Here is a 19,665-nt window from a genome sequence, read left to right as displayed (position 1 = left end):
ACTTTGTGGATCTGTAGTGCATGCTTTCCCTCTCACTTCCCCAGCAGAACTCCTGCAGAGTCAGTGGACATGCTGAGCACAGAGTAAAAACAGGCTGTGCAAAAATTATCTGCAACATAGATCAGAGAGGAAAGGGCTGCTTAAACATGTCATCAGGGTAGCAAGGGCTAGTCTAGAAGTGCGAAAAAGTATGCCAGTAATTCATGTGCTAGAGAGGCTGCAATTTTACCTCCAAATCGGGGAAGGATAGGTGAGAGGCTGTTGTTTGCAACTCCATTTCTCTAATTTCAATAATGATAAGAATTTTTATATTTTATGAAACCCCCCCTATTTTCTAGATAAAATTTCAGTAAATAGTATGAGAATGTCTCTCCTCTCTTTGTTATGCTTCTGAGAGAGGCTTTCTAACCACAGCGTTAAATATTTCTCTTGCTTTTTATGTACAAAATCTGCTACACTGTTTACCCTTCCAAAGAGCATTTCCTCCCCCGTTTATAGAAAAAGAGCCTCACCTCTGGGAATCTCACAGTTTGAAGGGCAGACACAGAAGACAAGGTGGTTTGGCAGATAGTTAGGAAGTTGTTAAATTAGGAAAGTTTTTGAAATCTAGGAAAAATAGTAACTGTTTTTTTTTTTTTTGTTTTGTTTTGTTTTTTTTTTAAATTTTCAACAGATGTATTTATTGAGAAATAATTGCTCTTTTATTTGTAGCAAGATTTAAAGGTCAGGAAAACTGTTTCCTTTTTAAATAGAATAGAGGTGCTTGAATACTACTAATGCTATAACCTGCAGTTATCCAATTATACGTTTCATTGAGGGATTGGCTGGAATCCAGGTGCAGTAGTTAGAATAAAAGGCTCCCTGTCATTTAAGTCTATGTGAAATAGTTCACCGCTTGCAACTGAATCTGCAGTACCTTATCTATTATGCATTTAAACCCCCCAACAAACTGGAATACTCACAAGGGTGTATTAATTTCGAGAGTGTTAAGGTTCATGAATAATTTTGATTTATAGGCAGGTATTCTGTATTTTTTTCCCCCACTTAAAAATTTGTTCTCTCCTTGTGGAAATACTGTTCTATGTCATTATTTTCCTATTGTTTTTTTGTGTATTTGGTATGCATAGTTTTGGTGGGAAGGGTATTGCCAGAGGCATTCTACCCTGGTTTTACAATAACACTAAAATGGTCTCTCCATATGCATTTTGTTAGTGGAGTCATTAAGGGAGACTGACACAGTATCTAAGCAGCACTCTGTTTAGCTCTTGTATGTGTTGCCTAGGCTAGCAGTTCTTGAATTTGAAAACGGTTGAAAAATTAAAGATAAATGATGGCTGAGCTTCCTAGGATTTGCCTAAATTTGAAACCCCAAGTTTCCCTGTGATAAATGCCTAATTTTATGGATTTCCTATGTAAGATTTTATCTTTGAGACTTTTGCTTGCCAAACACTTTTCTCTAACAAGTTCTTTTCCTCTTGTTGTAACTCTGCTTAAATATTCAGACAACTTCGAGCACCTGTTCTTTCTCACTTAGAAAAGATGAGAAATAAGAGCTACTAGAACTCACCTTGTGGATAAATTAAGATGCTCTCTTCTCTAATTTTAGCAATCCTTTACAAAATTAATTTATTTTGAAAATGAGCCAATTACCATATTATGGACTTCAGTACGAAATCATTGCAATATTGGCAAAAAGTGCACAGTTTTTATTAAGATGCAGATCTTACCACCGTTATCTCAGTTCTTATCTCCATAGGTTATCAGTATCTGCAGGTGACACTACTATGCTTCTTGAACGTAGGCTTGGTGCAGATGACCACTTCAAAACTTAAACTGCTGTACTTGCAATGGGCCCTGAGAAGAGTGTGCTATGGTAAGAAAACACAGCACTCTGCAACAGCACGAATGAAACCCAAAGATTATGCAAAAAGTGTTGGCCAAATACCCAGTGTCACTAGAAGTGGCATGCATTAGTTGGTACACTTAGTCCCACTGGTGCTGTTCCCAGCTCCCTGGAGACTCATGCTTCCCACGGGCTACACCTATGGAGATTTTGCCCTGTGAAGCATGGCCATTTTCCATGCTTTTCCTGTCTATTTGTTCTTTGACAGCTCTTTCTTTGGGCATATACAAGCCTAATTTACCTCAACTTACCTCTTTCTTGTGTCCGACTGTATTTGCACTCCCCAAGCAACAAGTGGGTGGACTTAATCTATGAGTTAACACAAGATGTATGGCTTGCCTTTATTATTCTAAAGCATGTATCATCCCCAATTCAGATACTATACCAATATAAGCTACCTAAATGCATGCAATAAATTAGCATGAAGGGTTGGCTTGGGCTCAAACAAGGTCATTGGAATAGGCTGCCAAGTCTTATCTTCCCCCATATCCACAGCAGTTCTCTTTTTTTAAACTTCTGGTTGGACCTACATATACCCATATATAGATACATCTGTTCATACAACTGATTGTCCTTCTAATTCCAGAGCATATCATTCTTCCTGCAAGTACGGTAATGAGATTTCTCCAGGTGGGATTTTTGTGGTGTTTTGGTTTTTTTTTTAATTATTTTTTTTTTTTTTAGTTTGTGCTCTTCCTGGTGCCCCTGGGAGGCAAGAAGAGATTTTTGAGACCAGAACTGCGGGACCTTTGGTACAGCAGGCCTGGGTGAGATCAGATGGGTTATACTGATGGTGTATTCCCACAAGAGACTACCCCATCTCACTCCAGAGGAATGAAGCAGACAATCCTGTAACTGGTGAGGGCAGAAATTCAGCAGCCACCCATATTTTGGAAGCAACAGGTCAGGAGTTCTTCATCTTTTCCCCTTGTTCTCAGTGGGATAAAATAAAATATACAGGATTATCCTCAAAAGTTTAGTGACAGAAAAATAGGAAAAAACATAAAACAGGATTCTTCATCCTCAAGAAAAGGAGATGTAAAGATTAATTTTGTATACCTGCAGGACCTCCAAAATACACTTTTCATGTGGATATCTAGCACTCCTAATATAGCACCTGACTTTGCTAAAAGGCTCATGAGACAAACTGCAGGTCTAAGGACTGAGCAACTAGGCTTAACTGCTTTTATTTTTAGCAGCATGTTCCAGTAGTTGATACAGTGCCACATCATCAACTTTTTGATTTCATTAGCCATCTAAGTCTAAAGAGATATTAACAGACATTCATCTTCCCCTGGAGATGTCCATCATGCTGCCTTTTGTCATGTGAAAGAAAGAAATAGGAGTTAGGCCTGGCTGGGGATGATAGAAATCCCCGAGTGTTATGCTGTGTGGCTGCATCAAGGGCAGCATGGCTGTGTCTACACTTACAGAAGCTTTCACTGAACCCTTCAGAATTGAATTTGCCTGCTGTCCATGCTACCTGTTTAGTGCCTTCAGGTAGACTAAATGTTATGCTGGGCTGTATAATGCAGCCCCCTGTCATAGTTTTAATGTAAAGAGTATAGACAGATCCTGCTTTGAAGCCCAGTTTGACATGAATAACATATCTGTAATCCACAGAAGTATTATAAAACATGAATAAAACTAGATGCACAAAGGTATAAATATGTGTCCTTGTTGGTTTATTGTTCTTTGTATGTAAGAAGCTTTATTGTACAACTTACACAACTTTAAAATGGAAAATGGTTAAAAATGTTTACAAAAAAGCATGTTCTTAGAAAATTATGCTAGCAAAAACATCGGGAGGAGGGAAGCAAAAAATCTTCAGTTCAGTGTGCAAACATTTTATAAAAATAGAAATACTAGCTCTACAGGTAGCATTTCATGATAAATTATTTAAATAGCGTATCTACACAATTATGTGATTAACTATTACAATGGCAATGAGAAAAATAATTTATAAAAATACAAGCACTGGTATACAAGATGACAGGAAAAATTATAACACAACATTAGAAATTGTATTTGACATTTTTTTTTCCAATGCCATTTCCTTACTGGGAATACATTTTCTGCAAAGAAATTTTGACTATGTACAGCATTAACTTTTTAGTACTACAGTAGCTTTAAAGTTTGTTAGACATTTGAACTCTGCTTAATCCAAAGGTTTTTCTCAGTCACACAACAATGAGGTAATATTTGTACGTAAAACTTTCACTGTGTTCGTTTCTTTTCCTTTTTTGAAAAGACAAGGAAATACTATAGGTAAAAGGATGCTGCCCCTTCTGTTGGGGAAAACAATCATCTTTTAATGTACATCAAGCCCTCTCCCTCTTTTGCAAGGAGCTCCTGAAATTCTGTGTATTCCGTGAAGAATTCCTTCTTTTGTAGCTGCACATCATTAGTTACAATAATTAGTGTGCAGCAGCACACATAGCTGGTTTGAATGGTTACTGACTGCTGTCATTGTGCCCCTCTCTGCAATCTCCTCAGGGCAGGTATTCTGGTTTTGTGTCAGGCCCACCGACCAGTGGTAAAACCCTGCAGACCTTTCCCACTACTAAGTAACTGCTGAAGATAGTAAATAGCATTCCCTCACCTCTAGCCCTATAGCTGAGACAGGAACTGCTACCATCTAAAAGGGACCTGTGTTTTAGCACTGCAGAACAGTTGCCTGCCAGGCTATCACTGCCTTGCACAAAGAAAGGAAAAGCCAACATTGAGCTCAGACTGAGAAAAACAAACATCCCATTCCCCACCCTGCCACTTTTCCCTGCGCCTCAAAACATTTATGAGAAAAATTGCCCTTTGTAACAAATACATCACCACTATCTGCTCCAGACAAGATTTTTTTTCTCAACTAAACCCCCTCTAGTTTCAATATAGAACAGAGTTAATAAATAATCTGTATTTACAATCTTACAGTCGTGAAGACTTGTAACAATGATTAGGTGGATAGTCTTGACGCATTTCTTGTTTTAATCAATAATCCCTCAGTCATTAACATCAAGGATAGGAAAAAATAAATATTTTATAATTTCAGTATTTTATCTACAGGCCCCTTCCCCTCCTCTCCAAAGAAGCAAGGGTTTTAAAGCATCTATGGCATGTAGAAAAGGAATGTTTTCATTATTATTTTTGTGCCTTTTTAACCATAAAAAGTGAAGCACATGCTGGTTTCCTGAAGGACAGCACAGTGCTAGCTGAGATGGTGGTGCTTTCTGGCACCATATCTGAAAGAAAACTTTTAAAGGTAAGAAAGATCTCCATCTAATCAGGAAAAAACAGAATCTAATTGTAAGTCCCAGTTTTCCTAAAGCTGGTGTGATCCAGTGTGCCAGTTTTTACCCCTCCCACTATGGAAATCAGTTTTAGGATATCTGTTTTGTCCTGTGTAATAGAGCAGCTGATCTAGCTCACCACAAATAGAGTAAAAGGCTGTGTTTTCATCTGAAAGATATGACATATAAAACAATAATCATGTCTCCAAGTTAAAAGGATGTAAACCAAGGTAGCGCAGCCCTCATTTAAAAAATTCCTCTCCCCCATAATAAAAAAAGACTTAAGAGTTCACCCTCCCACCCAAACCCCCTTTTCCCCACACAATGAAAGGTCTTCAGTTTAAGTAGTCCACAGCACATCCAAAGATGTTCTTTTGAACAAAATGCTACTCCATGGGACCTCCAGTTAGAGAGGCAGTGACACTGCACTGTGATAACAGCAAACAAATGTCTTTCCTACTGAAAGAAGTGTGCTTGTTCAGTGAAGACAATTCTCAGTTGCAAGACACATTTGTTTCCTTCCACTTCAGCAGAGGTCAGATACCAAGTATGCTCTCACTTTCATTCTCTCAGAAGCATTCTCTTGAGGCAGATCATGTGTTTCGAGTCCACATTTACGCAGAAAGAAGAAAGGGAAGGAATAATATAATGGTCCCAGGATTTGTAAGGCTAAACGTTTCAGAAGGTGCAATACCAGCATTTTAAAATAGTCTCTCGATCCAATAACCTTGTGATTATGGATCTGTGAAAGAAAAAAAAAAAAAAAAGAGCTATTTAATACTTCTGTGTATTATGCATGATTATGTCTCAGACATTAGTCCCTAGAGATTTTTTAAAGAACATATTGGTAAAGAAAACTGGGAGTTCTTAGGTACATTCTTGAGTTAGACTCCAGAATCTGTTTTACATAACCATTACATAATAAGGTCACAATTTCAGAAGGCTGGGACACCTGGAACTAGTCATATCCACTTAGCTCCACCGAACTGCAAGAGTGCAATATATGGACAGCCTTCTACTTTGCTTGTTTAACATAGATTTCTGATACTATGAAATAACACAATGTAAATATACTTGGACTTTATAAACTTTTAACTGTGAAGAGTTTAGCAAGAAGGTGTCCCCTTTCCACCTGCAGAACTTGCTTGAGATCAAACCATGAAAGACCATGGGTGAGCTTTGCCTCTTAGCTCTTATTTCTTGATTCTATTTTTCTTGAGAAGACCTTTCTTGAACAAATTCATTTATATAGCATCTCTTAAAGACTGTCTTCCTTACCTCTGCATTCATATTTAAGATCTGAGAAGAACACCATTTCTTGAGAGAAGACAAATAATCCTAGCCGACCACCAGCATAGGTTTTATCATAGATTGGTCCTGAGTCTGCCATGATTTTCTTCCCTTCATACATTACAACCCTGCAAAGAGAGAATAGGTCAGCCATCTTTGACAAGCTTCTATTAGGTTCATCTTTGCAGATATCCACTTTCCTTGTGATAATTGCTTAAGATAAAAGGATGAGGCTCACCTGATGTAACCAGTCTTTGGTCTATGGCTAAGACGCCATCTGTATGCAGTGAAGTCTTTCCAGCCTATGTGACGAGGGTCATGCCACAAAGTTCTCACCTACAAATGAAGATTTTTTTTTATTAACTAGAGGCCTGAGATAACATAGCCATTATTTTAATGTGAATGTGCCTTGACAATCATCATTATGTGTAGTAAAGGCTTAAAATAAGTCATTAGGCTTGGTAATGGGGTCTTTTGAAGTCAGCTGCATTTCAATTTGCTTTTAAATATGTAAATAGGAAACTACTGCACAATTCCAGAAACAATTGATTCACTGATGCTGGAAAGCCTGTCTGCAGCATGCAATCCTGATTTTGTACAATATTATGCATGATAGGGGATGATTGCCAAGTTCCTGTTCTTTGCCAGGAAGACTATGCCATTCTGATCAGCATGTACAGACCCCCTGTAAGCATCTAACTTGTTGGAAGAACAGCCTGCCTTACAGTGCAGAAGAGTAGGTTAAGTGCCACTCTCACCTGGCCAGGAGTGTTTCCTGTGTGCCACAGAGCATTACGAAGGTGTTCTCCTGGACCAGTGGTGGAATTCACAACTTTGATGGAGAGACCTGAGTAGCCTTGAGCTTTGGTTGGTGTGGAGTCCCAGTAAGACTGGGTGATCTGCTTCCACATGACAACATAGAAACGACTGCTAGATTGGTAGCCAAATACAAAGCCAGCATAATCATCATCCCTTTCTGTATTGATGAAGAAGGTGCCACTGAAGTCCACAGCATTGAATTCATCAAAACCTATGGGGGCATTAAATGAGTTTTAGGCATTGCTCTTTTGTGATTCTTAAACCACTCTAATATTTTCTCATGTTCTCCCCACCCCCCAGTCCCCCAAACCAAACAGTGTAATGCCTGTTAAGAGTTAAAATTTTCCCCTTACCCACTGCAAGGCCAGGGTCACAGTTGACTGTTTGAACCAGCTCTTTACCCTGGTGGCGAACAACCCAGTTTGGATCATTTTGGGATGTTCCTTTGGGATCCAGGGGAATCATCTGAAATCTTCGGAAATCAGTCTCACTAATATCCACGTTTTCAGGGCAGATATCATCAATGTCTGGCACACTGTCTTGGTCAAAGTCATCTTTGCAAGCATCTCCACGTCCATCACCTGCAGGGCAAGCAATTTTACTGTTATATCACCATTGTTTGCTTCTGAGTCTTACAACTTGGATTTAAAAATCTTAATTCAGATCTCTGACTGCCCAGGTACTGCTGACAGAGACACCACAGAAGCCACAACAGCTACTTTATGAATGCCATTTCACTCCAGCCTGATAAGTGACTTAGGAATAAGATGTGTTTGTGATTTTTTTTTTTTTACATTGCTCCTTATTCCTAAGAGTCATAAAAACAGTACAGACATTCTATTTTTGTTACTTGGAAATTTTGTCCAACCATAAATAGTGTGGAAAAAGGAAAAATTCGAACTATTGGAAGATACTTTTAAAATGTTACAATGATACTGGCCATCTTACCATCAGAATCAGCTTGATCTGGATTGGCAACCAATCTGCAGTTATCTTTGTCATCAGGGATACCATCATTGTCATCGTCATGGTCACAGGCATCACCTTTTCCATCCTTATCATGGTCAGCTTGATTGGCATTGGGCACATAGGGGCAGTTATCAAGATTATTTTGATGGCCATCTTCATCTATGTCCTGGTTGTTGTCACACTGATCACCTATACGGTCAGAATCAGTGTCTTCCTAAGAAAGGGAAGAAAATAAAGAACATTTTAAAAAGCCACTTAAAAAAAAAAAGTCTGAAATAGGAGTCTTAATAGCTAGAATTAATTGGGATTTCTGCTTGCTTTAGCAAGAGCTAAAATGAATGTTGTAAGGTATTAGGATTAATATACGCTTGCTTCAAGCTGCTTGTGCTAATGGCTTTTGGTCTGCTTTAGTGTTGCCCTGTTTTAGTTTGAATCCACATCAGCAGAAAGCAGTGTGGTCATCAGCTTCTCTTCTCCCTTCTGCCATGGGACTCTTCTGTCACTAGTTTACCATATTGGACAGAGGGTACTTTACCTCCCACCTTCTCTGGCAGTTCCCCAATTCCAAGGGATGGATAAGGGTAGGACTACTCTGTACCTAGCCTGTAGAGACTGTAACATTAAAATGTAGTCTACCAAGTCTTGCTTTTATAGCTTCCACACCATATCATAATTTTATCATAAAAGCCTATAGTGCTCTTCATGCCCCTTGATTCAGTCAAGCCAATTCCTGTAGTGGTCAAAGACTGCATGAATTGGCTTGCTGAACATGTATTTTAGCCAGTCATTTGCTTAGTCAGCTTCTGAAGTAAGAGAAACAATCCCTGAGGCTGCCTCAAGGTTTAGTCTAGTAGTCTTGTCAACACTAGTGGATGACCCTGGTGTTGGTGTAGGCAGAAAGCATACCGCACTGTTTGAATAGCTATTAATTCTGCTGTTTGAAATCTGGTATCACTGCTTCTAGAACTTGATTAAAAAAGTGGTCTCAAAACAATTAGAGTCTTATATTAAGATTTCAAAGTATTAAGAGAATACTTTGATTTACAAAGAGTTAAAGAGAAAGTGCCTGAAAGGATCTTCTGGCACTTTCCACCCTTAGGCCGGGAAGTAGTAAAGTGACAAAGACTCAGAAATTTTTGTATTATCTGTTTAAATCCTTCAAGTAATACTGCTTTTAGGCTAGATGACCATAGACTAGATTCCACTGATTTACAAAAGCTTTTCTAACCCTTCAAACATTCCAGTTATGTCTATTAAGCTATTAAAATTACAGCCTAGTACTTGACAGGGTGGCACAGGCTTTATCTACTTCTGCCTTCAAACATTTTTGAACCAGTGAGTTGTGCAACAGGCTGGATCCTCCTAGATTTTTATCAAGGGGGATTTTAGAAGTGTCAGAATAGAGAAAAGCAACCTGTACTGCCTTCAACTTGCTGGTAGAAAAGTTCTTTTAAAATGCAGCAGTTTTGAATTTAGGGACAAAGACTGAAAGCAACTTTGTCCCTAAGGGAACACAGAACTACAGGCTATGAGGAGGGTGGTTCCTACCTACCCAGATGGCATATAGTGCTCCCAGAAATTTCATATCTTCACTATGAGAATCACAACAACTGACAAACCTAAGAAGTGCTTAGGAGACGAGAACAGACAGTAGTCTCAGATCTTCACTAGACTTATTTTTCAGAAAATGCCTAGCAGCTTTTTGAACTGTGAGGGCACATTATTTGATGAAAGCACCATTTCTCAAATTAATAAGGATGACTTGTGACAAGTCAAATTTAAGCTGTAACTTGTTCAAATTTTATACAATACACAACATGCTATATTTTTTATAACACCAGTTGTCTATATAATGCAAATCCCCTACCTGATCAGGATTGTGTTCCAGTGGACAATTATCACACTGATCTCCAACACCATCCAAGTCTGTATCCCTCTGGTCTACATTGTAGACATATTGGCAGTTGTCCCTTTCATTAAGGACCCCTGCAAAATTAAAGGAGAGTTAATGAATAAAAGTCAGACTTCTAAATGCAGCAAAGAACTGTACAAAGCCACCACAGACTTCCTGATATATTTTTGAAAGCATTGAAACTAGACGTCTCACTAGCTCCGCCACACACTTCTATTCCTACTACGAGAGTAGAGCTAGAGTTTAACTGTGCCAAAATGCGTATATTTCAAAACAAATTTCCATTAGCTACAGCTATTAGTTATAACTGTTAGTTCAGTAGTCTTCATGTCCTGAAACCACTAGAGAACTTTTGTGTGTTCAGAGATGAAATTCTGGTAGGAAGTTAGTGGTACATTGGGTACAATTGGTCAACCTGCAATTAGAAAACCATCTAAATGAGTGATTAGAGGCCACCTACCATCTCCATCAATATCCACAGCACATGCATCTCCTTCTCCATTATTGTCAGTGTCAGTCTGATCAGGATTGTGATTGTAGGGGCAGTTATCACAGCGGTCACCAACATCATCCCTGTCATAGTCATACTGCTGTGGGTTGTAGATGAATGGACAGTTGTCCTACAAAAGCAAGAAAGAAGTCAAGCTTTAAAAAGAGTCAAATTAAAGCTTTAACCAGATTTTGCTTATGCTTGTAGCACTACATGAAAGAAGAAATGACAGGCAGAAGCATTCCAGTTTTAACTCTTTCCCCTATCTGCATAGTTAATGCATATCTAAAGGTTTCCAGTGCCAGCAGTTTCCTATGGTCCTCTCAAGATTAAGGTCAGAAGCTAGACCCAATCTTTAGGAAGGGGAAATGAGAAAGCTACATTCTCAAAAGTTGTTCTTTTCTGTTGTCTTACCCGGTCATCAGGAATACCATCATCGTCATCATCATTGTCACAGGCATCACCAATCCCATCCTTATCATAGTCTTCCTGCCCAGAGTTGGGCAGATTAGGGCAGTTATCCTGGAAAGGAGAAAGTACACCGATGTGTTTACTGCTGGCATAATTACAATAGGGATTTTAGCAGGTAAGATCTAGTCATTAGGCAAAATCATAATACCTCAATCAGGTAGGTGTTATCTTACTGTAATTCTCTCAATTTTAGGTAGTCATTTCTGTGAGGGTAAGTCTTGAAAAGCTACAGTTCAAATAATTTTTAGAACAAAGTTTTGGCTGCTTTTGAGAATATTACTCTCTTTCCCTGGGGATAGATGTCTGTCAGAGCAAAGCTGGTATAGATATAGCCTAAATTAGAATATTCCCAGAATTTTTATAACATAATTGTGTCAGGCTTCATTTTTTTCCATATTGCAGGAATATCTAAAGCAACAGGAAAAGGTTCTTAACAATACCTTGACAGTGGTATCCCTACATGGAGGGGTATTTTACCAGTTTTCTTTGTAAAGAGGATAGTTTAAGAGCTCTAACTAAAGACTTGCTTACACCTCAAACCTAACATATTTGTATATTTCTCAGATAGGCTGTTTTAATGGTAGATGGGAAAACAGGATAAACTTACTTTTTTACAGTGGTAAGTGGCATTGGCAACACAAACAAGGTTCTCATTTGGCCATCCATCCAAGTCAGTATCTTCTCCACAGATGATGCCGTTGCCAGCATAGCCTGGTTTACATTCACAGCGATACATAGGGTCACTGAAGTGGCCAAGGTAATTGCATTTAGCGTTCTTGTTGCAGTCATGTGTTCCATCTGTGCATGGATTACGTGGCTTGCAGACCTAGAAGACCACACAGAAGTTAAATCCACTGGAAACATATTTTTCTTCCTCATTTTTCTCCAAAGATTCAAATAAAACATGGAGAATACATGCTTATTTTGACCAGAGATCCTTCAATCAGGAAGACAAAAAAACCCCAAAAAACCCAAAAGAGTCCTCATACATTACTTTCTTCCACCCGCCAACTCCAGTAGCAGTCTTAACACTGATTATTTTTCTTGTTCAAACCTTATTTATTTTCAAATGGAACCAAGCCCTAAAATATCTCTAAGGCATGTCTTGTTGGATCATAAGTGAAGACTGATTAAATTACTCTCCTCAGATTATGTATGACGTCTGAACCCTTCGTGACTGAGAAAGGCAATAATTTTTAAAACTCATTTTAAACTCAGTAGAAACTGCGTAATGGTCCTCCTGTTCCGAATCACAGAGGGTGGGGTTTTATTAAGTGTACCAAGTCCTCCTTCCCTGAAATGCGTACATCCTCTCTGTTTAGAAACTGAGATTTCATAACCCAGAACAGTTCTCACATTGACAATACCTGTTTGTTAGCCATGGCATCCTCAACACTGCGACCAAATGGCTGTGTCCCAGTGAAACGTGGCGGACAAGGCAGACAGTTGTACCCAGGTTCAGTATTCTCACACCTGTGCACTCCATTGAAGACAAAACAGGCATCAGGAACCTCTTTGCACTGAAATATAAGTTTGAGACAACAACAGTTAGCATTATAAACCACTGGGATTTTATTCTGCCTTCCATTTTCTTTCACTCCCTTTCAAGGAGCAAACTCTAGTCTTCTTACCTCATCAATATCTTGACAGTGGACACCATCACCATGGTAGCCAGCAGGACAGGCACCACACTTCCAGGAACCATCAGGGGAGCTGGTACACGTTGTCCCCGCAAAGCAGGGATTAGACAGACACCCATCTGAGAAACAAATGAGAAAGTGTCAAGATGAGGAACACTTACCATATTGCTACAGTATTTGGCCAATATGCTGGTCTAAAGTTCTAGTACTTGTGTTTTACAAACTTATGTCAAATTTTTTTAATCAGTATTTTCAAAATTGTCCACAACCTTCAGATGTTTATGGGAAAATGGATACTCACCAACAGGACAGTCCTGTTTGTTGCAGACCTGAGTCCCTCTAGCTTCACCTACGCAAGTCTTCCCACCATACTGAGGCTCAGGATTATTGCAGAGACGGCTACGTTTTTGAAGTCCTCCTCCACATGTCACTGTACAAGCATCCCATGGAGACCATGGTCCCCAGTTGCCATTAACTAAAGGGAGATAGAAGACAGGTCTAGCTTCAAATTCAGTGGTGCAGCAAGTTTCTACTTAACTAAGGACTATTACACTTCTGTAGCAAGAGCACTTCAGACATTGTTCAAACATAAATGACAGAAGTAATGGACTCTGTGGAAGAGCCACAGAAAACAGTTTAGTTTTATCTGAAACTAACGTGTGAGGTTTTACCTAGCCCACCTCTAACTTTAAAGAGAGAAAAGATGACTAGATTATATAGCAACCACTCAGGAAGTTCACCATTTAAGCTACTGAATAGTAGTTACCAACTGGTCACACTTACTTGGGCAAGGATCTTTCTGGCAGGATTTGTTTTCTCTTGCCTCACCCTCACAAGGTTTGCCATTCAGCTGTGGTACTGGAGAGTTGCAGAGACGAATTCTAGTAATGATGCCCGTGCCACAAGTGACAGAACATGATGACCATGGTGACCAGTGACTCCAGCCACCATCCTGTTTAACTACAAGAGAGAGGAATATCTGTTATTAACAGTTTCTGAAGAACAGACTTGAGCTGCACAGCACCTAGGACACAGCCAGTACCAGAACTGTACCAAAGATTCCATATATATTGGATAGCCTCACCACCATCATGGATCAAGTTGTTCTGTTACTAGAGAAGTTGCATACCTAAACTGGCCTCAAATTTCATCCTGGGAGCAATGCCCAAACATGCCTATTTACTGCCTTAACTATCTGCTCCACTTTACCTGATTAATATAAGTCCTGAAGTTAGAAGCCAATGCTCCGTCCCAGTGACAGAGAGACATGGTAATCTTTGCTGTTAACATTAAGCCAATGAAAGTGGCCTATGTTTTATTACTGGTGCAAGGAGAATATGTACTTACATCTCTTATCGCACTCCTGAAGGTGGCAAGTTCGAGTCTGTACAGAAGACCCTTCACAGCGGTTATTGAGACTGTCACAGGATCGCCCTCTCTGCTGAATCCCATTCCCACAGGTCACAGAACATGAAGTCCATTCAGACCAAGGCGACCATCCATCATCTGCATAGTCGCTAGCTGCAAGGGGAGACAGCTCTGAATAAGACTCCAGGTACATGTTTTTCCATAGTCTTTTCTCCCACCCCTCTCTCCACAAAAAACCCCCCACAATTGTCCTCAAAAGCCATGTGCATCTTCCTCTCTTGTACAAGATAAAGGCCATGAACTCAGATGTTTTCGTGCTCATATGCATCACTTAAGCAATTAATCTCAAAGAAGCATCAGGCTAACCTTACTCCAGTGGTGCAGGGTTATATCCAGCTGTGATATACTTTAGAGCAGCCTGTGTCTAGCTAGATGAAGCCAGCTGCTATAGAAGCGTGAAGGTATTGAATACTTACGCCAGCATCGGGGGCAGCACTCCCCATCAGGCACAGTGGCATTGGAACAAGGCATGAGCGGACAGGACACTTTCCGGCATATAGTGGCAGAGTTCTACAAAGAATTGAGAACTGTCATAAGCAAGTGGAACATGAACAATGTCTGGAGTCTGGTTAAATGATAAAGAGATCTTTTCTGCAATGCTTAAAGACTCAATAGCACATCTAAAGCAGAGACTGTTGTATTTAGGGCTAATACAACCTAAGGGTATTCCCAGGTATTTTTAGCCAAATATTCTCATTTCCATTCTCACCCATTATTTTTCAGTCAGGAGTGGAAGTATTTTGGTTTTGCAGAAGTTGATCAAGAGTAGCCACCAGATGCTGGCTAGAGTAAAAGACTATCACGTGACACCCAAAGTATAAGGTCAGACTTAAGAAACAAGAATGAGAAGCCAACTTTCAGTTAATATGGATTTAAGCTGATTATATGGTAAAGATAAAATGAGTTTAGTGGACTCTGCTCAAGACCCATTAAATCTATAACTTATACTTAGCAGTCTTTGATCTTTAAGCCAAGCAGGCAGGATAAGAACACCCACCTCCAACCTCAATGAGAGCTAAAGGGCAGCCTGTAGTTTTGCTTCTTGAAGGTAGCAGCATGGTGAGAAGAATGCTCTCACGATTACTATTTTTATCTCCCCAAGCAAATGACTACATTAAGGCACTTACAGCTAACACTGAGTAAGAGAGTTGGTAGGAAAGAGGCAAATGCAGAAGACACAGTATCGTTTGCTGACAAGACAAAAGAGGTAGAGACCTATAGAAGCAGATGGTGAGGCACTTTGGATTGCACATGTACAAATACTCTGACTTTAGTTTCTAAACAGCAGCAGGCTAGTTAACCCACTCTTTGGTAGACTGTATTCCAAGATACTTTCACTAAGATATACTTATGGTTAAAGGGAGAAAGCAAAGAGTTTAAAGAAACTCTGAAACTGTATGTTTTGGCGTAGTTTTACAGCATTCCACAGAAAGCAGAACGCAAAGCATGAGTATCTTGCCAGGTGATCCTGAGATTTAAACAGCTAAACTGAAATCTGAAAGGGATTGCTGTTTTGTATAATCTGTAACAGCTAATGGGACACAGCTAGAAACATTAGTTAGATAACAAATTTACAGGGTTTTTCTGTAAGAGCCGTTACTGAATGTCTTTTCCTACTAAGCCAGCAGGAGGTTCAGTGAGGACAGAAGGTGGAGCAAAGCTGATACAGTACTATAAATTTGACTTGATGCTGACTTTTAGTTTACTCATGGATTTATGTAAAGAATACAAGCATTCCCCAAATTAAGGAACTAACAGCTGTTAACGCACTTTATCAGAGTGAGGTTTTTGTATAATTTTCTAAAATACTGCTGTTGTAACACTGGATGAAAGTTGCCTTTATACGAGAGATCTAGTAGGGTGAAATAAACTGAATAATTCTCTGGCTGCTGTAGCATGCCCAGTTCTGTGTAGGAGTCACTCTTTCTAACAAAGAATGTAATTTAGAAATACCTGTTATTTTCAACTCATGAATTTATATACAGAGGACTTATGAATGTGAGGAATCTTACCTGGCAGGTACATTCAGTGCAGCTGTCAATAGTCCACTCTTCTTTATTTTTGTGCAAGATTCCATTATGAATGCATACTCCAGGAGTGATCTGGACCACTTTGGCAATGAGTTCATTTTCTTCGGTCTTGGCAGGGGAGAGAAGCAGAAAGAAGATATTTAGAAGTTAATACAGAAAACACCCTTTTCCACAAGAGTGACACAGTAAGGTTATTACCATTTATCCAGGCTCTCAAAGGGCATGTTATAACTCATTCATTAAATGCCAGTTAATGAAAGGTACCATGAATTTAACCAACACTCACCACTTTGCGAACTCTGTCTTGAAGCGTTGTAACCATGGACCGGAGCCCTTGCAGTTCCACAAACATGTTTGTTAGTTCATCACAGGAAAAACCACAGACTGCTTGGATGTCCTTTGTTTTATGGCCAATGTAATTAGTGCGGATAGCTGGGCTGGAACCATTGATGGGGTTGTCCAAAGTAATGATGGCACTAGTGGCTATGAGACAAAAACACACATAAAGTAAATGCATTTTTCGCCACGTGTATTTATCATTCCAGGGTAACACCTGCTAAACAGCTGCCACCAGATTCACTGGGATGCCTGCAGAAATATAAACTTATTTCTTATGCAATGTGGATTTGCACATCAGCATACTTCTGAGTTCTGTTTCAACTTGTCTTTCCAATGTAATGAGAAATCTTATTTTTAATAGGTCATTGGATTCAGAAGATTGCAAACTTACAGCTGGAGCAGCCTTTGTTCCTCAGGATAGTTTCCAGAGTTGTTCCAAACACAAACCGCACATTCTGCAGCAGTCCCTGTGGACAGAGGAAGAATTACAGCTACTTGCGACTGCGAGGCAAAGAAGTACAGCTGGCATGGAGAGAGCTTGTAGGCACTTAAGGTCACATAAGATCATTGAAAGTAATTTCATGACAGACAGATGGCAAAGTGAAACAGGTTGCTTTATTCTCTTTAGTGACAGCCATGCTTCCTAACATTCTCTTCCTTGACCACAAGGACCTGGTAACTCTCTAGGCAGGAAGGAATAAACCCGTGAATTTCTGAATCTTGTAGAAGAAGCGGAGAAATGAAGCTACAACTACCCATTTGGAAGCTTCAGTGCCTTCTTATTGCTGCCAGAAGTTATATCCCTGCAAACCTAATGCTTCACTCTTCAAATTCCATTATTAAATTTTAGCAGATTTAGAGGTGGTCACTATCAGATATACACAAACTAGTCAGTGGTGGAACCCTTTCTCCCTGTTATCCATGGCTTTGTAGTTATTTTAGGCTAGCCAAGTAGCTAATTGCATCTTTAAGGCAGATGACTGAAAATACTGGCAAAAACTTAAGTGAAAGTCTTACCTGGAAGTTGTCATTGACTCCCCCTTTGGCAATACGGAGCCTGGCACTGCTGGCCAGGTCCCTAGTGAAGATGTTCTGGATGGGGATGTCCAGTTCAGCATTCTCCATTTTCTCACACCCCACGTAGAGCTGAGCCCGGTCCTCCTGCACAAACAGGGTGATATTCTTCCAATGTCCTGTGGCTAGCAAGGCATCCTCTACTGACACTACTTGCTGCTTGCCATCACCAGAAAGGCTCAGGTCCAGGGTGCCTGCCTTGCCATTTGAAACTAGACTGAAGACATGACCAGAGCCATCTTTCTGTTCCACAGACAGCAGTGTGCCTCTACTCTTCTTGGCTTGCCGGAGGGTGGCCAGGAGGATGAAGCCCTTCTCAGCATGGATGGCATCTAATAAGTCTTGGAACTTGGAGTCAGGGACAGCGGGGATGCGACTGGCATCTTCAATGCGGTAAGCAGGGCTGGAGGATTCGGGTCCCTTCACCAGGTGTACCCCGGGTGCCCGGCGCCCAGCTCCCTTCCGAATGAAGCCAATGAGTTCAAAGAGGTCGAAGACACTGTTATCATCACTCCCGGACTCTGCAGAGAGATCAGAACAAGCATTATGAGCAAGGGACAAGAAGAGGCTGAGTAGGTGTCCATCTCCCAGGACTGCCCAACACGCTGGCTCGTGGTGCCTATAGTGCAAGGCACAGCATCTCCCGGCAGAGCTCCGATGGCACGGCAGCCCCTCCGGGAGCGCTACGTGCGCTGTCTTGTACAGCAGCCAGTCAGCACAAGTGTGCCGGGTACCTGCTGACTGACTGACAAAGGTAGCGGCCGTGCTGGCACCTCATTAGACTCTAGCAGAGGAGAAATGGACAGCAGAAGCCCAAGCGGCAATATTTCTATGCTAGGATACAGCAAAGTGAGCTTGCTTAGTCCAGCTGTGGCTTCTCTGTGGCACCATGATTGGCAGCCTACTGCCCCGTTCCCTCTTCAGCCAGTTCCTACACCATGTTCCCCCGTTCCTCTACCCAGTGCAGCGATACACATGCTACACACTCAAGTCCTGGAGACTGCATTTCCACTTCTGAAGGTTACACAAACTCCACACCAGAGAAAGTTTCCCGTTCCCAGCTAGCTGATGCTCAGGTTAAAAAGTTTTTGTTCATTGAAAGCTTTGGGAGCTCTTCGCCGTCGAGCGCAATTTCGGCTGTCTACAGAGACACTAAGAAGTGTTTTCTTTCCCCTCCCCGCCCCTTCCCGGACTGCTCCGAGTACCAGCACAGAGCTGCTCTTACCTGCAGAGCGCCTGGCCTCCGATACGCCGAGCGTGAGGAGGAGGAGGAGAACAGCCGCCGGCCCCATGGCAAAGGTCTGTCTGAACCAGCCTGGGGACAGGCACAAGGAAGAAGGTCACCGCGCTGCCGTCGCACCCTGGAGGGAACGAAATAACTAACACTGTACTGCAGCCGAGACCCTCCGGTAGTGGCTCTGTTTAATGAACAAAATGACTAACGCCACTTCAGCCGGGAATTTCCCATGTCCCCCAAATTTCAGGTAAGAGGAAAACTTTTAAAGGTTAAAAAGGTAGGTTCTCTACGTCATGTCATACTCTGTATGACCAAGAGTGACTTGGGTGTGTGAAACGGCTTTGAAGTAATCAAATTCCAAAAATGGTTAATTCCTCTGCATTCCACAGCCTTTGTATGCTTGGCATGTGCTCCTGTGGAAAGCTGAGTGTCAGTGAACGAGAAGGAAGGATCTCAGGCGATTGCGTGTGTGGTGAGGGAAAATTGGAGTGAGCTTGGCAACCCTGAGCAGTGACTGAGTTGGACTCTAAACTGAACTGTGTAAAGCGCACCAGGCAACCGGACTGGCTAATGTCTGAGGAGGCATTACTGCTCTACAGATTATCCCAGGAAATGACTTGGGAAATTCTTGCCCCAAAGAATGAGATAGCTGCAGAACTGTGTATATTAGGGTAAAGCTAAAATGATCGTCTGCCCTTTTAACTTACGAGACAGAGTATGCCATCTGAAGTAGGCCTCTTTATTGTTTAATGATTCATAGACGGGAAACGAGTGTCTCA

General features: G+C 40.8%; 1 protein-coding gene across 1 annotated transcript; it reads right to left on the bottom strand.

Moving 5' to 3' along the window:
* Positions 1-3,573: 3,573 nt before the first annotated feature.
* On the bottom strand, positions 3,574-18,968 carry THBS1 (thrombospondin 1). The gene is made up of 21 exons (XM_026849823.1): positions 18,875-18,968; positions 17,593-18,170; positions 16,967-17,042; positions 16,523-16,719; positions 16,219-16,344; positions 14,623-14,716; positions 14,126-14,299; positions 13,562-13,738; positions 13,080-13,253; positions 12,770-12,897; positions 12,506-12,658; positions 11,746-11,964; positions 11,082-11,189; positions 10,638-10,797; positions 10,133-10,251; positions 8,245-8,479; positions 7,650-7,877; positions 7,236-7,507; positions 6,716-6,813; positions 6,466-6,605; positions 3,574-5,929 (listed from the first exon to the last, which is right to left on the bottom strand). Exons 1-21 carry the CDS (start codon positions 18,939-18,941, stop codon positions 5,922-5,924), a joined length of 3,531 nt encoding a protein of 1,176 aa, XP_026705624.1. The 5' UTR covers positions 18,942-18,968; the 3' UTR covers positions 3,574-5,921.
* Positions 18,969-19,665: the final 697 nt, after the last annotated feature.

The sequence above is a fragment of the Athene cunicularia genome, assembly GCF_003259725.1.
Source record: "Athene cunicularia isolate RWA chromosome 5 unlocalized genomic scaffold, athCun1 chr5_part1, whole genome shotgun sequence".
Taxonomy (NCBI): Eukaryota; Metazoa; Chordata; class Aves; order Strigiformes; family Strigidae; genus Athene; species Athene cunicularia.
This window is presented reverse-complemented; position numbering and strand designations above follow the sequence as displayed.

Bases quoted from the DNA above. Each gene is read 5' to 3' on its own strand.
- THBS1 (XM_026849823.1), bottom strand. From the start codon at position 18,941: ATGGGGCCGGCGGCTGTTCTCCTCCTCCTCCTCACGCTCGGCGTATCG. The intron at 11,965-12,505 runs GTATTGTCAATG...GTGGTCTTCTAG, and splicing joins ATGCCATGGCTAACAAACAG to GTCTGCAAGCCACGTAATCC. The intron at 8,480-10,132 runs GTAGGGGATTTG...TCCCTTTCTTAG, and splicing joins TGGAACACAATCCTGATCAG to GAAGACACTGATTCTGACCG.